Source organism: Danio aesculapii, chromosome 24 (genome assembly GCF_903798145.1).
Source record: "Danio aesculapii chromosome 24, fDanAes4.1, whole genome shotgun sequence".
In the NCBI taxonomy this organism is placed as follows: Eukaryota; Metazoa; Chordata; class Actinopteri; order Cypriniformes; family Danionidae; genus Danio; species Danio aesculapii.
In genome coordinates this window covers 42,067,346-42,088,582 of record NC_079458.1, presented here as the reverse complement: position 1 = coordinate 42,088,582, position 21,237 = coordinate 42,067,346, and the positions used below count along the sequence as shown (strand labels likewise).

At 39.1% G+C, this 21,237-nt stretch overlaps 1 protein-coding gene across 1 annotated transcript in view; it reads left to right on the top strand.

The window, feature by feature from the left end:
- The window catches only part of LOC130218834 (E3 ubiquitin-protein ligase HECW1), a 76,358-nt gene that overhangs the window by 41,819 nt on the left and 13,302 nt on the right, over nucleotides 1–21,237 (top strand). Inside the window, exons 10-20 of the mRNA XM_056451122.1 lie at nucleotides 454–1,764; nucleotides 3,389–3,490; nucleotides 5,797–5,947; nucleotides 8,285–8,394; nucleotides 9,602–9,723; nucleotides 12,032–12,217; nucleotides 13,064–13,198; nucleotides 14,644–14,743; nucleotides 15,202–15,298; nucleotides 17,535–17,618; nucleotides 19,330–19,436. Coding sequence (XP_056307097.1) covers nucleotides 454–1,764; nucleotides 3,389–3,490; nucleotides 5,797–5,947; nucleotides 8,285–8,394; nucleotides 9,602–9,723; nucleotides 12,032–12,217; nucleotides 13,064–13,198; nucleotides 14,644–14,743; nucleotides 15,202–15,298; nucleotides 17,535–17,618; nucleotides 19,330–19,436 — 2,505 coding nt within the window. The remainder of the gene's footprint in view (nucleotides 1–453; nucleotides 1,765–3,388; nucleotides 3,491–5,796; nucleotides 5,948–8,284; nucleotides 8,395–9,601; nucleotides 9,724–12,031; nucleotides 12,218–13,063; nucleotides 13,199–14,643; nucleotides 14,744–15,201; nucleotides 15,299–17,534; nucleotides 17,619–19,329; nucleotides 19,437–21,237) is intronic.

Here is a 21,237-nt window from a genome sequence, read left to right as displayed (position 1 = left end):
CTGCTTCAGTACAACATCTACATTAGCAGGAGGATGAAGATGAAACCATTTCAGCAAGACAATGATCTAAAACACAGCCGAGGAGACTCTCAGATGCTTTCAGAGAAAGAAAATCAAGCCGTAGAATGGCCCAGCCAATCACCTAAACCGAATCCAATAGAGAAAACAAAAAAAGACTTATAGTATAAAGTATTAAATATGTTTCAGTAGTTCAGGACTTTTTCCTTGTGTCGTTCTATTGTTATTACACAGAACTCATTTTTCATATTAATTTTGTTTTGTTTTATATTTGCGTTAGTATTGTTTGGGTTTTTTACCATAGTTTTTCCAATTCAATATCAACAGGAAAAAAAACATGGCATGCTCGATTCTTATTTCCCTCACTGTATCTTGTGTTAATTACTACCATACCTGTTTAACGGTATTAACACATCTACTCATTCTCTTTGTTAGATGATGAGGAAGTGTCTCTCAATGCAATGCCAGTCTTTGATGCAGAACCTGACCAGCAGATGGATCCGGAGCCCATTGAAGACCCACCACCAGCTTCTAATCTCCCAGTGGAGGATGCATTAAGTCTAGAACCTGACATGCCTGAACCTCCACCTGAATGCCTTCCAGAAATCGAGACTCGGGATTCAGTGCTGCTTACATCTCCATCTGAGCCCAGTAAAGAAACCCAACCTGAAGGAGATGAGGACATGGTAACAGCTCAAGGAGAGACACTAATGAATGAAACCACTCTAGGAGAAACTGCAGAACAAGACCCCGGAATAATGGAGGATAATGGAGAGGCGCTGGAAGAAACTATGGCTGAGACTCCATCAGAAGTACTGGATAACCATGAGGCTGAACATACTGATGGAGTAAATGAACAAAATGAAGAGCATGACGTTGAAATGGGCTCAGAACATGTTGATCTAATGGTGGATGCAGATGAAGAATGTTCCCCAAGGGTACGAGTTCCCTTAAAGCGCAAGAATCGACCGTGTTCACTTCCAGTATCTGAATTAGAGACGGTTATCGCCTCGACTTGTGAAGAACCCGAAACGCCTCGCTCTCATTACATCCGCATTCATCATCTACTCCACAGTTTGCCATCAGCTCAGTGCCGAGATGAAGACGATGAAGAGGATGCACCCGATCCCGAATCTTCAGAGGAAATCACTGTCAAACCTCAAGAAGATAAAGATGATGAAGATGAGATATCAGAAGCTCAGTCTCCGTCAGTTGTTCCTGAGTGTCCCAGACCGTGTTGCAGGCGAATTTTACCGCGTAGCCTCTCAATTGAGCGTCTTTCTGAACTGAACCATCTTCTGGAGGGAGAAAGACCCTCGCCGTCCACCCTCCGAATCTACAGTGAAGACGGGGATTCGGGAAGAAGAAGGGAGCCTCGGGAAAGCGAGTGTGAATTTTGTGATAACTCCTGCTATAGTACGTCGTGTTACAGCACGTCCTGTTACAGCACCTCGTGTTACAGCACAAATTCGGGTTACGAGGGCCGAAACCGGCTGTGCAGCCACACGCGCCTGTCCTCGGTGGACAGCACCCGCCTGTCGGAGAGCACGGTTTTCTCTTCGCAGGAGGACGAGGAGGAAGAAAACAGCGCGTTCGAGTCGGTGTCTGACTCCATGCGGAGCCCAGATGTGCGGGAGCCGGGAGGAGGGTCTGTCCAGTGGAGGGGGTCGTCTTCAGAAGAGAGTCCTCTGGGGGATGCGGAGGTGGAGTCGCCGCCTGTGGCTGGACCCAGTGTTAGGCCAACAGGTGAGGAGACTTCTGTATTGTGCATTGCTAAAAGGTCAAAAATGGGATGGGTTAGGGTCTCTAACAGGTGAACCGGACCCAGAAGCCGTCCTATACGGACTCATACCTACAGTTTAGAGCAGGGATATGCAAGCATGATCATTGAGGGCCGGTGTCCCTGCAGAGTTTTGCTCCAACACTAATCAAACACACCTGAACAAACTAATCAGTGAGTTCAAGATCACTAGAAAGCAACGGCAGTTGTGTTTGATTAGGGTTCGAGCAAAACCATGCAGGACACCAGCCCTCCAGGATCAAGTTTTCCCAGGCCTGGTCTAGAGGTCTGCACCGGACTGTTTTTTCAGTCCCGCTCATGCTAAGTTTTATTCCACAACCAATCGCTCCTGCTAATTTATTTATTTTTTTTACCAATTGTCCATTCAGAACAGTTTTCTCCCCAACCTGACTGTTCCGGCTGAATTAGGATGAGAGAGAAGAGCCGAATGATGCAAAACAGAAAAGGGGAAATTTAATGTTTTTCTCAGACCGTGGTTCGGGTGCAGACCCAAAAGCCACCCCATATGGACCCAGACCTACAGCCTAGAGCAGGGGAGCCCAATCCTGTCCCTGGAGATCTGCCTTCCTGCAGAGTTCAGCTGCAACCTTGATCAAACACACATGTCTGTAATTACAGAATTAGGCACCCAGGCCTAGAGGTCTGCTCTGAGTGTTTTTTTTTCAGTCCAGCACTTGCTGGGTTTTATTCCACACCCGATTGCTCCTGCTATTTGTTTACTGGAGGAATCACTGGAGGATCACTAACAGACGAATCAGGCCCAGAAGCCGTCCCTACAGCCTAAAGGTCTGCACAGGACTGTTTTTACAGTCTTGTTCCCGCTGGGTTTTATTCCACACCTAATCACTCCCACTATTCATTTTTTAGAAAAGTTTTCTTCCTGACCAGACTACTCCCACAGAATTAAGATGGGTGAGAAAGGAGCCCCACTTTGTTTATCTTTTACATTCCGTGCAGATCTGGGTCAGTCATATTTTAATTGGTTGAGACTGTTGAGTCGAGATGTAAACAGAAAAGGGGAAAGTGAATGTTTTTCTCCCTTTATTTTACTTAATCATTTTGTTAGAATTTTCAAAATGCCCTACTTCATTTAATTAAAATTAAAGTCGCCTGTGACTGGGCCCAGTGTTAGACCATCAGGTGAGGAGAGTTTTCTAGATGGGGATGGGCTCTTCTGAAAATTGGCCGAGAGAGCTCAGTGTGCTGCAATTTAAGAAAACACATGCAATTACAAAAAACACCAGCAAATTAAACAAAGATCTTCATCAGTTTGACAGCAAACGTGATGCAAATTCTCACAACGCAAACAAATGAAGAAAAGGTGCTGCATTTTCTCACAACACATGCAAATAGCACGGAACACAAGGGAAATGTTGCAAGGGGACCGAAAAACATGATGGACTAAAGGGCTAATAATTCTGACTTCAACTGTATGTCCACAGATTTCATGTACTTCATTTTATTGACTTTTTCTGTGACACTGGCAGGACAGTTCCCGCTTCCAGTATGCCAGCGCTGATTTATGGCACTCGTCATAAGTCACTGGTGTGTGTTGTGATTTGTTTGTAGGCAGTTTTCATTTGCACTGCAGTCATCATGCAATCACACAGACTCCTGATTTGCGGCCTGATCCCCATCATTACCCCAGTGTTGATCAACCATTACCACCAAGTAAGCTTTCCTGATCACATCTGACCCTCGCTTGTGTCATGGACATGTATTTATCTTCATCTGCATGGGAACGTGGGTGTGTGTGTGTGTGTGTCATGAGATTCACTTCATCCCATCAGACCATGCGTTTCATCTCATTTGCTTTGTTTCCATCCATGTTTTTATGTGTATTTTGGAATATTGCATAAAACATACGGGATGGAAACCCTCAGAGTGCATTGAATCATAAAATGCACATTTAGTTGAAATGCACATCAAGAATACATGAAAAAGCTACGATGGAATCACTTTTATACAATCAGTCTTTTATACACTTTTATACAATGGATCACCTGAGCGTGCTCGGAAGCTTTGAAACTTTCGCACTGTATAAATATCTGTCAATTAGCAGTTTTCTGTATTTCGTAATTCATATTTTTATTTTTTATTTCCCCCCTTTATTTAAATGTATTATCTTTTTATTCCTAATTTTAATAAAATAACTGATTAATAAAACTGTTCTGTCGAAATGCACCAGAAATGATTGACTAAATTCTCTGAGAAGTGGATAAATGCAATAGATAGATAGATATCTGTCTATCCGTCCGGACGGACGGACTGACGAACGGATAGACAGACAGACAGACGGATGGATGGAGGGATAGACAGACAGATAGATGGATGGATGGATGGATGGATGGATGGATGGATAGATAGATAGATGGATGGATAGAATGAATGATTGATAGATAGATAGATAGATAGATAGATAGATAGATAGATAGATAGATAGATAGATAGATAGATAGATAGATAGATAGATAGATAGATGGATGGATGGATGGATGGATGGATGGATGGATGGATGGATGGATGGATGGATGCTGTTAGATAGACAGGGATGGATGGACAATGGATAGATACATACACAGATACATGGATGGATGGATGGACGAACGGATGGATGATAGATAGATAGATAGATAGATAGATAGATAGATAGATAGATAGATAGATAGATAGATAGATAGATAGATAGATAGATAGATAGATAGATAGATAGATAGATAGATAGATAGATAGATAGATTGATTGATTGATTGATTGATTGATTGATTGATTGATTTTCTCTTTCCCGGGGGCGAACTATTACCACTGCTTATTTATGACCCAGATGTGTTCCTGTGTGTGTGAGTGTCTGTGTACCTTGTATTCCTTACACTGTGGGGATCAAATGTAATGCAAATGCAATACCTGTAAATACTGACCTTGTGGGGACGTTTTTGGACGCACAATTTCCCACACAATTATTTCCCAAGTGATGTTTAATGGAGAGAGATATTTTCCAACACATTTTAAAACAATTTTTTTATTTCATAACCAATTTCTGATATGTTTGCCATGATCACAGCACATAATATTAGACTAGATATTCTTCAAGACACTAGTATTCAGCTTAAAGTCACATTTAAAGGCTTAACTAGGTTAGTTAGGGTAAAGTTAGGGTAAAGTCATTGTATAGCAGTGGTTTATTCTGGAGATACTTAATTATTCATCGAAAAAAAGACATTTTTTAAGGGGGCTAATTACATCTACTTTAGCAGTTTTACATTTGTGTAAAATATTTTTATCCCAGCCAAACTAACAGAAATAAGCCTTTCTCCAGAGGAACCACAGGGTAGCACTTTACGATTTGGTTGTATTAGTTGATGTTATTTAATGCATTTACTATTCTGAACAAACAATGAACAACACATGTATTACAGGATCTGTTCATGTTTGTTAACGTTAATGAAAATACAGCTGTTCAAGATTAGTTCACTCACGGTGCATTAACAAGCATGAATCTGGATGTTAATAGTAAACATATTGATATTTATTATAATAAAACGACAAAATACTCATTCATTCATTTTCCTTCAGCTTATTCCCTTTATTATTCAGGGGTTGCCACAGCGGAATGAACCACCAATTATTCCAGCATGTGTTTTACACAGTGGATGCCCTTCCAGCTGCAACCCAGTACTGGGAAACACCTACACACTCATTCACACACACTACGACCGATTTAGCTGATCAATTCCCCTATAGCGCATGTGTTTGGACTGTGGGGGAAACCGAAGCACCGAGAGGAAACCCACGCCAACACGGGGAGAACATGCACACAGAAACCAGTGACCTTCTTCCAGTGCTGCTAACCACTGAGCCACTGTGCTGTCACAATAGGAAACAATGTGAAAGAAATGTCACAGCATCACTTGGGAAATAATTGAAGATGAATTCAGATAGTCCCAGGAGGAGAGTGAATAATGTTTGTGTTCCTCCAGATTGGGAGGCGCGTGTGGACAGTCACGGTCGTGTCTTTTATGTGGATCATGTGAACCGAACAACAACATGGCAGAGACCCATTCATGCAGCCAAACGCTCCGCCATGCAGAGATCGGGATCCACACACCAGATGGAGCAGCTCAACCGCAGGTACAGGACATCATACACTGGAAAACACGTCTGTAAATCAGCAGTTCTCCTTATTTTGTGTTTCATATGTTATTTCTGATGTTGCATTGCATTATGGATCTTGATCTTTCTTCCAACAACCTTTAAAACCTTAAAAGTTTATAAAAAGTGTCTTTTCTGTACGTGTGTAATAGTTTTCAGTGCTATATTGTCTGTGTTGGTGTAATAAACTGCAACACATTAATTCACAGACTTATTTCTCTAGATATTATTTCTTATACTATTTCAAACGTCTAAAATGTCAATAAAGTCACTGTGTTAAACTGTAGAGTTGAATTTTCAACATCAGAAGTGGACAGACATCCCATAATGCATTTCACAAACGTAAATAAACACGAACACACCGTTAACTGTTCATTAACAGATATTATTTTACAGTGTAGGAGAAAATTATCTTCATTAGTGCACGGCTGTGAGCTTGACCATGTCTGTGTAGTTGTGAAATAAAGATGTATAGAAATAACCTAATAAGTATTAGAGATGTAATTCAGAACAGATGCTCTTGAAGCTAAATATTTAGGCACAAAATAGGACTTATTGTAGTGAATAGAGTAAAGAAAGGTATATTTGAGCATATGCTGCCCCCTGCAGGACACACGCTGAGGCAGAAACATTAAGAGGAGTCAGTGGAGAATCAGATTTTTATTTGGGGTCTTTTGTGTGGCAATGGCTTAGAAAGTAATTAATATATTTATTAATTCAAGGAGCGTTACAGTTATTGGTCACACTTTACAATAAGGTCCATTAGTTAGGGTTAATTAATGCATTTACTGACATGAACAAACAATGAACACACTAAAGTATTTGTTCATGTTAGTTAACAGCAGTTAATGAAAATACCAGGGGTGTAGCGGACATTTTAAAAGTGGGGGGGATGGCTGTATGAGATCATGTGTTCATATAATTATTAATCACCTGTTTCTAAAGGGTCTGTCTCTAAAAGTGAGGGGGACGGATCACCCCCGTCCCCCCCGGTTGCTACGCCCCTGGAAAATACAGTAGTTCATTGTTAGTTCATGTTAACTCACGGTCCATTAATGTTAACAAGCATTGGATGTTAATATAGCATTAGTAAATGTTCAATTATGATTAATAAATGCTGTACAAGTGTTGTTCATGATTACTTCATGTTAGTAAATGCATGACTAATTAACTAATTAACCTTATTGTAAAGTGTGCCCAAATTATCAAATGAAATTCAGTTTAATTCCCCTTTATTTGTGTAGCGCTTTTACAATGTAGATTGTGTCAAAGCAGCTTCATATAGAAGATCATAGTAAATGTAAACAGTGTCAGTTCAGTTTTCAGAGTTTAAGTTCAGTTCAGTTGAGCTCAGTTCAGTGTGGTTTAATAATCACTACTGAGAGTCCAAACACTGAAGAGCAAATCCAACGATGCGCAGCTCTACAGATCCTGAACCATGCAAGCCAGTGGCGAAATGTGGGAGTAAATATAATTACAATAGAAAAATAAAATGCATCAGTTTCCACAGCAATGGAAATGTTTTCCGCATTAATTAATCATTAATATTTCTTAATCATCATTTTATAATGATTTCTGACTCTGTAGACTGGAAAATTCAGCTTTACATTCCAGATATAAATGACACTCTACTACATATTCACTTAAAACAGATATTTTATGTTGTAATAATATTTTACAGTGTTATTAAACATGTTTTGACCTCAAAACTTTTTATCGGTAGCATTTATTAACTGTTATAACTAAAAAAATCACCTTTTAAGCATCTTTGATATTTATAAAACAACGTTAACCCTTTAATAAGAATTGTAATGTCCTAGGTGAAGATTTGTGCATTTAGGTTATCATTAAAAATAAAAACAGTGACTCAGTGGTTAGCACTGTTGCCTCACAGCAAGAAGGTCGCTGGTTTGAGTCCCGGCTGGGTCAGTTGGTGTTTCTGTGTGCATGTTCTGCCAGTGTTGGCGTGAGTTTCCTCCTGGTGCTCCGGTTTCCCCCACAGTCCAAACACATGTGCTATAGGGGAATTGATCAACTAAACTGGCCGTAGTGTATGACTGTGTGTGTGTGAGTGAATGAGTGTGTATGGATGTTTCCAAGTACTGAGTTGTAGCTGGAAGGGCATCCTCTGTGAAAAACATATGTTGGAATAGTTGACGGTTCATTCCGCTGTGGCGACCTAAGCCGAAAAAGAATGAATAAATGAAGTTAAAGGGTTAAGATATATTATATTAATACATTCGGCTCAGACAGAATGATGCAGATATTTTCCTTTATATGATGATGATGGTGATGGTGGTGGTGTTTTTTTCTCAGGTATCAGAATATTCAGAGGACGATGGCGAGTGAAGACGAGCCTGTAAACACTCACAGATCTGAGAGAAACACTGGAGAAACTGAGAGCGAATCCACAACACAGTCCACAGGTCAGCTTCTTCACAGAAAGCCTGGAAACTTTATTAACGTTCAAGATTTTATGAGCACTAGAACGCAATACTTTCCCCACCAAGCAATTTCATGTCTAAAATACGTCTAATAGACATCCAAACATAGATGTCTTTGATAAAACAACTTATTCAGTTACATTAGTTATTGATAGTGTTATTTCCAGAGGAAACATTCTCAGACAAATGCACTGACAAATATGCAAGAGGTTCTCATAACATATTTAATAGGATAGAATTGGAACAAATGTGATCCAACATGTGAATCAATGAATTATTTAAGTTAGACTCACTATTATAGTGAATCTATCAATGGAGACTCACTCTGAACTGATCATTTGAATTTAGTCAAATCATTTACTAAAGGCTCACTCTGAATGAATCTTTTAAATCATCTAATAATTTACTGGAGAATTGGTCTAAATTAATCATTTGAATTATCTAATCATTTACCGGAGACTCATTCTGAACTGACCATTTGAATTTAGTCGAATCACTTACTGGAGACTCACTCTGAATGAATCATTTGAATCATCTAATCATTTACTGGAGAATCACTCTGAATAAATCATTTGAATCATCTATTAATTTACTGGAGGCTCGCTCTGAATGAATCATTTGAATCATCTATTAATTTACTGGAGGCTCACTCTGAATGAATCATTTGAATCATCTAATCATATACTGGAGACTTACTCTGAATGAATCATTTGAATCATCTATTAATTTACTGGAGACTCACTCTGAATGAATCATTTGAATCATCTAATCATATACTGGAGACTCACTCTGAATGAATCATTTGAATCATCTAATCATTTACTGGAGACTCACTCTGAATGAATCATTTGAATCATCTAATCATTTACTGGAGACTCACTCTGAATGAATCATTTGAATCATCTAATCATATACTGGAGACTCACTCTGAATGAATCATTTGAATCGTCTATTAATTTACCGGAGGCTCGCTCTGAATGAATCATTTGAATCATCTAATCACTTACTGACTCCCATAATGCAATTCACAATTGTAAATAAACTTGTGAATCACCAAATACGGAAACTGTTCATCAACAGATGTTTATCACTGTACAGTAGTGAAGTAAAAATACGGAGTAACTCTCCAGCTGAGTGATTGTAATATACCGTAAGCTAAACAGTGTTTGTTCCTGTGTGTTGTGTGTAGATCAGAGAAGAGACGGTCCTTCATCTCCCGTCAACAACCCGAGCGTCTCTCAGCTGCTTCAGTGTCCCGCCGTCAAGTTCATCACTCACCCAGAATTCTTCACTGTCCTCCATGCAAACTACGTAAGTCACTATGAGATGCATGTGTGTGTGTGTGTGTGTGTGTGTGTGTGTGTGTGTGTTTTGTAATTGCTGTGTGGTAGAAACCCGTTTTAACAGACTCCTTCTTAGTCTCAGATAAGCTTCAGCTTAAAATAGCTTGTGGATCAACATTACACCATTTTTTAAACGCATCTTTTTTGACTGAAAGCAAATACTAATGTATTCCTGTGTATCTCTTTGAATGCAAATGAGCTTCTACTCCCCGCCCTCCTCTCCGGAAGAGGGCGGAGCCTTTATAGACACTCAGGCAAGAACACACATCTGCTTTAATGACTTAAAGTGGGTTTAAGCTCTTAATAGCACACAGAAACAAATCACCACAGAGAAAAACAATTATAATAATAATTATAATTACATTAATATTATGAATTATAAATAATATTAATAATAATTATAGTAATTGCATTCACAAAGCACTTTTCTGGGCACTCAAATCTATCTGCATTTACCGTGGTTATTTTACTCCAATTTGCAAATGTAAGAGAACTTTGGATAATGGATAATTTACATTTCCCTTAGGGTCTGTGTCATGTTAATGTATGAAAGAGAACTGTTACACACATGCTGTTTGCTTTATAGAATGCAAAAACTTTGAAGCTCAATATCTCAAAATCCTTCAGAACGCAGACAGAACCTTATCATTCTAAGGTGACGATTAATGCAAATCAACAGTAACTTGTTGATGGATGTTCCAGTAAGAAAATATCGTAAATAACTGGAAATCCAGCGACTGCAATAATCTAACCCTTGTAAACAACTGAGGTCAGAACCAAAGTTCTGAAAGAATAGAACAGAATAAGAGGAATTCTCTGAATGCTTTAAGCGAGGCACTATAGTGAAGTCTCAGTGTTCGTGAGCAGACCATCTCCAGCTGAAGGCTGATATTGATTGAACTATTTGCAGATTCGCTCTTTATTGATCGCATAAGCTCTCCTGGAACTGCACAGCAGACAGAGAACAGACATTAACAACTCCGAGATAAAGCTGCACTGATACAAGTGGATTTGAGCACTTTGAAATCTTGTTTCGTCATCTCAGAGACGTCTTTATCTTGTTTTCAAGTTACTCCAGGCAGATCACACACATAAAGACCTCGCATTGACTGAATATTCATGACTGTACTGAAGCTGGCGCCGATAACACTGATCACTAACCGCTGCATTAGTCAAGTCAGGTTGAGCTTTATTGTTATTCCTCTACACGTGTGGACATGAAATGTTGGGTCTCTCAGGACCATGGTGCTACATAAATAAACATAATCATAAATATAGGGTGACCCGGTGGCTCAGTGGATAGCTCTGTCGCTGTATAGCAAGAAAGTCGCTGGTTTGAGTCCCAGCTGGGTTTGCATGTTCTCCCCGTGTTGGCGTGGGTTTCTTCCGGGTGCTCCGGTTTCCCCCACAGTCCAAACACATGCGCTATAGGGGAATTGATAAACTAAAGTGGGTGTAGTGTGTGTGTATGTGAGAATGTGAGTGTGGATGGGTGCTTCCCAGTGATGGTTTGCTGCTGGAAGAGCATCCGCTGCATAAAACATATGCTGGATAAGTTGGCGGTTCATTCCGCTGTGGCGACCCCTGATAACTGAAGGGACTAAGCTGAAGGAGATGAATAAATATGAGCACAACACTGGACGTAAGAGCTATTTTAAACCTAAACATATCCAAAAACTATAGGATACACAAGTCGTGTCACTCATAGTTTTGAATAGTTAAAAGTAAGTATGAAGCCCCGCCTTCTATTAGAGGAGCCAATCAGTGATTGCTACCGAGGATTCTCCGGGGGAGGGGGGAGGGCCAGACATGGGCTTTTAAGACAGTTTCTGCAGCTTCATTGTGAACCCTTGAGTCAGCAAACACACTGGAATCCCTGCCAATTCTTACTTCACAGACACACAATGTTAAAATTAACTGGTATTGCTATATTTGTGGGGACATTTGGTGCTCCTTAATATAATGAATACAAGGCACACACACACACACAGCTATTTTTATAGCTGTAATGATGTTTCTACTGTACAGACTGTATATTCTCTCACCAAACAATCTGCATTTTGACATTTAATATATATTTATTAATATATATATTTCATTTTGTCTGATTTATGAGCCGTTTTCCTCATGGGGATCAAAAAAAGGTCAAAATTAACTGGTATTGCTATACTTGTGGGGACATTGGGTCTCCATAATATAATGGCTACAAGGCACACACACACACACACACACACACACACACACGTATTAATGATGGTGTTGTGTTTTGGTGTCAGGGCGCGTATCGGATGTTCACTAACAGCACCTGCCTGAAGCACATGGTTCTGAAGATCCGCAGAGACGCACGAAACTTTGAGCGATATCAACACAACCGAGACCTCGTCACCTTCATCAATAAGTTCGCTGACACTCATCTGGAGCTGCCGAGGGGCTGGGAGATCAAAACTGACCCGCAGGGAAAGGTGAACGCAAGACACACACACACACCATAAACACACATACACACAAACATAAACACAAATGCACACATACATACACACACACACACACACACACACACACACACACACACACACACCATAAACACTAACACACATACAAATACGTACCGTAAACACAAACACACACACCATACACACACACACACACACTCATAATAAACATAAACACATGCACAAACATAAACACAAATGCATACATGCACACACACACACACACACACACAAGCATAAACACAAAAAACAGGTACACACACACTCACAATAGACACAAACACACACAAATACAAACACACACACACCATAAACACACACACACACTCCATAAACACACATACACACCATAAACACACGCATACAGACACGCACACAGCATGAACATACACACACACACAATAAACCCACATACACACTATGAACACAAACACACGCATACAGACACACACACAGTATAAACATACACACACACACACACACACACACACAATAAACCCACAAACACATCATAAACACAAACACATGCATACAGAAACGCACACAGTATAAACATACACACACACACACACACACACTCCATAAACACACATACACACCATAAACACAAACACACGCATACAGACACGCACCCAGTATAAACATACACACACACACACCATAAACAAACATACTCAACCAAACACATACCATTGACACAATCAAACACACAAACACACACACACACACACACACCATTAATACACACTCGCGGATGATTCTCAGCAGAGTGTAATGTGTCGAATGCTTAATGACGGTGTTTTCTTCATTTGTCAGTCCTTCTTCGTGGACCACAACAGTCGAGCGACCACCTTCATGGACCCCCGGATTCCCCTTCAGAACGGCCGCCTGCCGAATCACCTCATACACAGACAACACCTGCAGAGACTGCGCAGCTACAGCGCCGGGGAGGTACAAACACACACTCATTGTGGAGCTTAATGATTTATTGCTGTGCACCTCATAATCTAGGGTCAAGTTAAAGGTGCAGTATGTATGACTGACACCTAGTGGTTGAACTAGGTATTACGGTCCAAATTCAAAAAAAAATTTTCACCCAATGACCTAATGCATAGGCAGGTTGCCAGATTGACCACTCTAACACCATAAACAAACAAACAGGCACACAATAAACATAAACACACACACACACACACACACCATAAACAAACAGGCACAGAATAAACACACAAACAAACACACCATAAACAAACAAACAGGCACACAATAAACATAAACACACACACATACACACATACACTATAAACATAAACACACACAAACAGGCACAAAATAAACATAAACACACACACACACACACACACACACACCATAAACAAACAGGCACAGAATAAACACACAAACAAACACACCATAAACAAACACACACAAACAGGCACAGAATAAACACACACACACACCATAAACATAAACACACACAAACAGGCACACAATAAACATAAACACACACACACCACAAACATAAACAGGCACACAATAAACACACCATAAACACACACAAACGCACAAACAAACAGGCATACAATAAACATAAACACACACACACACATACACTATAAACATAAACACACACAAACAGGCACAAAATAAACATAAACACACACACACACACACACACCATAAACAAACAGGCACAGAATAAACACACAAACAAACACACCATAAACAAACACACACAAACAGGCACAGAATAAACACACACACACCATAAACATAAACACACACAAACAGGCACACAATAAACAAATACACACACCATAAACATAAACACACACACACACACACACACATCATAAACACACACAAACAGACAAACAATAAACAAACAAACACACGCACACACAAACACACCATAAACAAATATCATAAACAGACACACAATAAACCTAAACACACACAACACACACACATCATAAACATACACACAAACAGACACACAACAAACATAAACACACACAACATAAACACACACACACAAACAGACATAAACACACACACACAAACAGACACACAATATGCATAAACACACACACACACACACACACACACACCATTATCATAAATACACACTCCCACACAGACAGTAGTGGTTGATCTAGGTATTACAGTATAAATTGTAAAGATTGCAGAGGGTTTTTTCAGCTGACAACTCGACGCATCGACAGGTTGCCAGATTGACGACACTGACTGGAGCGAGTGTGCGTGATGATCAAGGCCTTGATCACACCTAACACACTTTTTGCGCTGAGAGACGCATATATATTTATCACACACTTTCTGCTTCTGTTTTCTGCAGAGTGTAATGATGTTGCTGATGTTCTGTTGTGTTTTCTCAGGCATCAGAAGTGTGTCGCAGCAGAGGAGCGTCTCTGGCGAACAGATCTGGCCTAGTGTCCGCCGTCAGGAGCCCAAACCAGCCGGATTCAGTGCCTCACGGTTAGTCAGCACTGGAAACAGGGCTTTTCTGACTATTATTATGGGGGTATGTGCCTGCTATGACTGAATCTGCTGCTATGCTGACACACAAGCATTCATAGCTCCGCCCTCTTCTGAATAGAGCACATTTGAATGGATCTCATTTGCATTTAAAGCGACAGTCACCAAAACACCACAATTAGGATCAAAGCCTAAAAGAGTCCGTTTTAGAGTTATACAACACTATCTGTGTGCTCTTTCAAGCTGAAACTGAAACACACACACTCTACAGACAGCAGAAACACATTTTACATCTTAAAATGGGGCGTAATATGTTCCCTTTACACATTTTTGGATGTGATATTCCAAAATATGCATAAAAATAGAGGAATTTATATGTGTTGTCCCTATTTGAATATATAATGTGTATTTTAAGTTGTTTCTATATGTGTAATTCATCATATTTACTTTTTCTTCAGCCTACAATGACAAGATTGTGGCTTTCCTCCGTCAACCAAACATACTGGACACGCTGCAGGAGCGACAGCCGAGTCTATCCAGAAACCACACACTCAGGTGAGGTGCATGATAGGAACTCACAGCACATCAAGCTGGTGTATCTGGTAAACAGATGATCATACTATACAGACAAAATTTATTTTACTGTGAATTTACTGTGGAAAAAGCACGTGACATAATGACTGAAAGTTTATTGAAGGGCTGACATTAAAACAAAGACATGGAAAAACTAAACATGACAAAATTTTATTAAAATTAGTTCTGTCAAACAATGGCATCCAAAATAAAAGTTCATATTTACAAAATATATTTGTGCATACTGTAAATATAAATATAAATATATGCATGAATATAATGTATAAAATATAGATTTATAGTTATATATAATACAAATGTTTTAAATAGTATATACAGTATATGTTTGGTATATGTTTATATTTTATTAGATATTTTTTGTATGTTTGTAGATAGATTTTGTACAGTTTGCTTGTGTATTTATTCATATATACATACATATATATAGTACACGTGTATAAATTATGTAAATAGAAACCTTTATCTAGGATAATCATAATTAATCATTTGACAGCAGTAACAGAGGTGGGTAGAGGATCCAACATCTATACTCAAATAAAAGTACTTGCGGAAATTTTTACTTAAGTAAAAGTAACAATCTTAAAAGTTACTCAAGCAAGAGTATAAAGTATCTGATGAAAAAATTACTCAAGTAAATAGTTACCAGTTACTTTTCATTTTACATATATATATATATATATACACATACATACACACAGTTGAAGTGAAAATTATTCGCCCTCCTGTGAATTTATTTTCTTTGTCAAATATTTCCCAGATGATGTTGAACAGATTCAGGAATTTCTCACAGTATTTGCTCTAATATTTGTTCTTCTGGTGAAAGTCTTATTTGTTTTATATCTCCTAAAATAAAAGCAGTTTTTAATGTTAAGGAATTAGGGAATATTAATATTATTATTCCACTTAAGCAATATTTGTTTTGATTGTCTACAGAGCAAACCATCGTTAATGATTTGCCTAATTACTCTAATTAACCTAATTAAGCCTTTAAATGTCACTTTAAGCTGAATACTAGTGTAATACTATAATAATAGTCTAATATTATGTGCTGTCATCATGACAAAGAGAAAAGGAATCAGTTATTAGAAATTAATTATTAAAACTCTAGAAATGTGCTGATAAAATCTTTTGTTTGTTAAACAGAAATTGAGGAAAAATATACAGGAACCTAATCATTCTGACTATATATATATATAAACACCTTTTTTATGTTAAAATAATGTTTAAATGTTATATTTTTAATGGTTAACAGTGTGAATGACTTATATGTGCAGGGTTAATCAGTTATTCCATTAAACAGCAGTTTCTTTCGTTATTCCATAGTTACCATTAATAAGGTCCAAATTGGTATACCATTAACACTGTAACTCATGTATTTGTAAACCACAGCGTGCATCGCATTATCAAACTACTCTTGGTGACATCTTGGAGAGAAAACATAGACTGAACTTGAGACCAAGGGTCTGATAACCTCACTGCACAGACAGCATGACAGTCCTTCTCGGAACCGCAGATGTCCATGGCATGACCGCAGTATAAACTCGCATGTCTTCCTCGACTTCAGCCATCATTAAGAGCATTCGGGATCTAACCGAAAGCGGGAGACGCGTCTCTAGAGCAACCTGTCGCGACACAACCTCTCCAATGTGGTGCCTCGCGATATTTGCAAACAAGTCATATGGATTATATTTATTATCATCTGACAGTAACGGAGGAACGCCACCAAATGTAGCAAAGAGTAATGATTTATCTAATAAATTACTTAAGTAAGAGTACACATCTTTAAATGTACTCAAAAAGTACACGTTACCCAACTATTTTACTCAAGTAAATGTAGTTTATTACTACTCGCCTCTGAGCACTGATTATAACAAATCAAAATATAGTTACGATTAACTTTACAGTGTTAAGCTCATCTCAAAGTGTGCATGAAGCATTCCCTGAAACTGTAGAGAACAAAATGTGAATGAGCGCTTGATGTTGAGTGTACAGTATGTAGAGTAAGCAGCAGCACTAATGCAGTGAAGTGATCCTAATCTTAACAGCACTGCTGAAAGCACTCTAACCGTCCATCTGCAGTGCATTACTGTTACTCTAAAAGCAGTGAACATTCCCTCAGAGCTCTCAGGAGCTGCTCAGCGTGGAGAAGGCTGGAAATCTGAGATGTTGACCTGTGTGTGTGTGTGTTTCCTCTCAGGGAGAAAATCCATTACATCAGGACTGAAGGAGCTCAAGGTGTGGAAAAGCTGTCCTGTGATGCGGATCTGGTGATGCTGCTGAGGTACAGGACAGACGCTGATGTGCTTTACTGGAGGATAGTCCAGAAGTGCCACAATATAACTGCAAAACATGAGATTTAGTGATATAAAGTTCCTGAATAAGACTTGTTTTTCTGTTCTGTCTATTTTAACATTCCTATAGTCATCTTGTTGGTGTCCTACAATGGTTAGTGGGATTTCAATGTTGATCCTGGAGCAACATTTCAATTGGCCAATCTGAATTAAGGGATAAGTTCACAGTTTATGTTAAATTTAGGTGTACTGTTAGGTTTATGCACGTTATCCAACTATTATACGCCTCTGACTGTGGGAGTAATTTACAGTTATGGTTGGGTTTAGGGGTAGGGAATAGGTATGGATTACAATTTCCAACAAAAATGATGTTTCAGGATCAACATAGATGTTAATCCAGCATCGCATCGTACTTGGCAGACTCACACTCACTGTCCCACAATAGGTCCATTATTGTATGATTATCCAATTTTTTCTGTCCAGGGTGAGATGACTCTACTCTACTCTGATTGGTCAGATAGTTGTGTTTAGCTCTGATTGGTCAGGTGCCCTGGTCTGTTGTGACAACACTGCAAAAAAAGCTTCCTTACTCTCCTGTTTTTAGTCAACATTACTAAAGATTCTTAAATCAAGAAGCATTTTCTAGACATGCAAAAATATTGTCTTGTTTTAAGATAGAATATGCCAAAATTAAGAATTAATGAGGTAAACATAAATGATTGTGCTTGCTTCATTGGCTGATTATTATCTTCTGATTGGCCAGATGGCCCTACTCTACCCGTATTGGTCAGATAGTTGTACTATGGTCTGATTGGTCAGATGGATGTACTATGCTCTGATTGGTCAAATAGTCCTACTCTTGGTCAGGTGACCTAGTCTGTAGTAATGTTCAAATGGCTCTACTCTAATCTGATTGGTCAGAGGGTCCTACTCTGCTCTAATTGGTGTAATTAAATTCAATTCCTCTTCCTTTCACTAGCGCTTTAACAATGTAGATTGTGTGGCAGCAGCTTAACACAGAAGTTCTAGTCAACTGAAACTGTGTCAGTCCAGTTTTCAGAGTTGAAGTTCAATTTAGCTCAGTTCAGTGTGGGTTAATCTTCACTGTTGAAAGTCCAAACACTGAAGAGCAAATCCATCGATGCGCAGCTCAACAAGTCCCAATTCAAGCAAGCCAGTGGCGACAGTAGAGGAACAAACTTCACCAATTGACCGAAGTGAAGGAAAAAACCTTGAGAGAAACCAGGCTCAGTTAGGCATGACCATTTCTCCTCTGGCCAAACTTCCTGTGCAGAGCTACAGTCAAGGCACTGGAGGCTGGAGAACGCTGATGTCCATCGTGGAGAAGCTGCAGGTGTGAGTAAGACACCTGCGGGTGTTCAGGCTGGCCCACAAGATCAATGCTGATCAATCTCCACTTGGTCAAATGGTCTAACTCTGCTCTGATAAGTCAGGTAGCTATTTTTTGCTCTGATTGGTCAGATAGTCCTACTCTGATCGGATTGGTAAGATGGTCCTACTCTTCTCTGATAAGTCAGGTAGCGATGCTCTGCTCTGATTGGTCAGATAGCTTTACTCTTCTCTGATTGGTCATTCACATTTTGTGTTCACAAGCAACTACAACATAATAAGCATGATAGGGCGATGAAAATGTGTGCAAAATATTCTAATATTGTTACATTTTTCTTCTGTGTGGTGCAGTCTGTTTGACGAGGAGATCATGTCGTTTGTCCCCCCGCACTCCTTCCACCCGGGACTCAGCTTTTCTCCACGCTGCTCTCCCGGATCCTCACCGCAGAACTCACCTGGTAGGATCAGCATTTCTGCAGTTCACTGTATGTTAACGAGCATTATGCTAAAATAATAATTAATAATGGCAGCATCTCTAAGATGCTTCAAAAAACTGCCTGCAGAACTACAGGAAAAACTGTGAGTACCAAGTGTTTACAATGCAAAGAGTGCTCATATCAAATGTTGATTTAATTCAGTTCATAGGAGTTAATTGATGAATAAAATATATTTATGCATTATTTTTCAAAGCATCCTTGTTTTACAGCATTTTTACACAAGTGCATACTACTCTGAACAGGACTGTAGCTTTGCAGATGGGTTTTTGAAGCGTCTCAGTGATGTTGCCGGCAGTTCTGGATTGAGTTTCAGGTCTCAGTTTGTTTCTTCATGTCCTTCCAGACAGACTGGATGATGATCAGATCAGATGTCTGTGTGCAGCACTGGCTGTTGCAGACAATAACCTCACTCTAGAATTACAATAACTGATAATAAATAATGTTTGCAAATGTAAATTGATATTTTAAGCTGACATGCTACAGGAAAATAGAGCGTTAACCCACTTCAAATCTTTATTTTTGGTGAAGACACAGTGCTGTATCTTCTTGTATTTAGCATAACTTGCCAAAACAATGCATGTTATCATTATTTAAGTATAATAAAAGTATATTACAATTTTATTAAGTATAATAAAAGCTATATTAAAGCATACACGTCTTAATACACAGACGTCTCGTTTATTCCACAAGAGATTTAAAATAAAGGTTAAACTTTCTGCTTCAGCCGTATTATTAAATCTCTCATGCAATGAAAAGTAAATGTTTCTGTTCAGTCATTTCTTCATTTCTTGAGAGATCTCACTTAGAGTTCTCAAAATAAAAGACACTTCATTTTCATTCTGAGTTGAGTTTGGATATTGCGGCTATTCCACGGTGTTTGTGTTGTTTTATTTGTGTTTATTTAAGTATTTTCCCTAACACAGCAAAAGCAGTCATTCCCCACATCAGTTCTTCTCTATATTTGCGGCTGCAGTCTGGCCGGTCCTCCTTTTTCCTCATGTTTAAATAAATGACAGCAGCTCTCGCTCATTTATTTCCTCACGTCAAGACGGTTGTGCTGGATCACATGTACGCACACCCTACTGAGAGTTAAAGCCACTTAATTTCATGCCGATGCCCGCTGTGCACACAGAATATACAGCAGCAGTTAATGAGCCTTTCGGAAAGGTTCTGATAGCTGGTGCTTGATGGGAAATCTCGGAGTAAAATTACTTCACAGCGGGGAGTTGAAAACCCTGCTCCATTTACTTCGTGGTTTTCACACTTCGCCCCTCTTAGATGTATTATAACCCTTGTGTACTGTTCAAATTGACCACCCTTTGGGTATTTTTGTGGCTGTTTTTGCCCCATTGACTTCCATTATAAGGACATTTTTTGATTGCATGACACCAAAATAATCATACATTCTTAATTGTTGGTGTTTTTTTCCTCTTGTGCATTTTTACTGTCGATCATCAGTTGGCAGCATTAACCCTTTGGATAGGCCTGTGCTAAAGAGTTTCTGGCTTTTATATGGAGTTCAGTAGAGTAAAACAGCAGATTATAGTGTGCAGAAATACACTTACTGTGTTTAGAGAGCTGAGGGGATTATTTTGAGTTTCTCAGACATATCAAAGTAGGTTTGCAAAGATCAATCTCATATTCTCACACACACTATACTCCATGTAAGCGTATTATTTTAAGCCAGAAACTCTATTTTAGAATGGTCAGGCAGGGAGGAAAACCAGCATATGTTTAGTAGACAGTCCAAGAGTGTAATCCA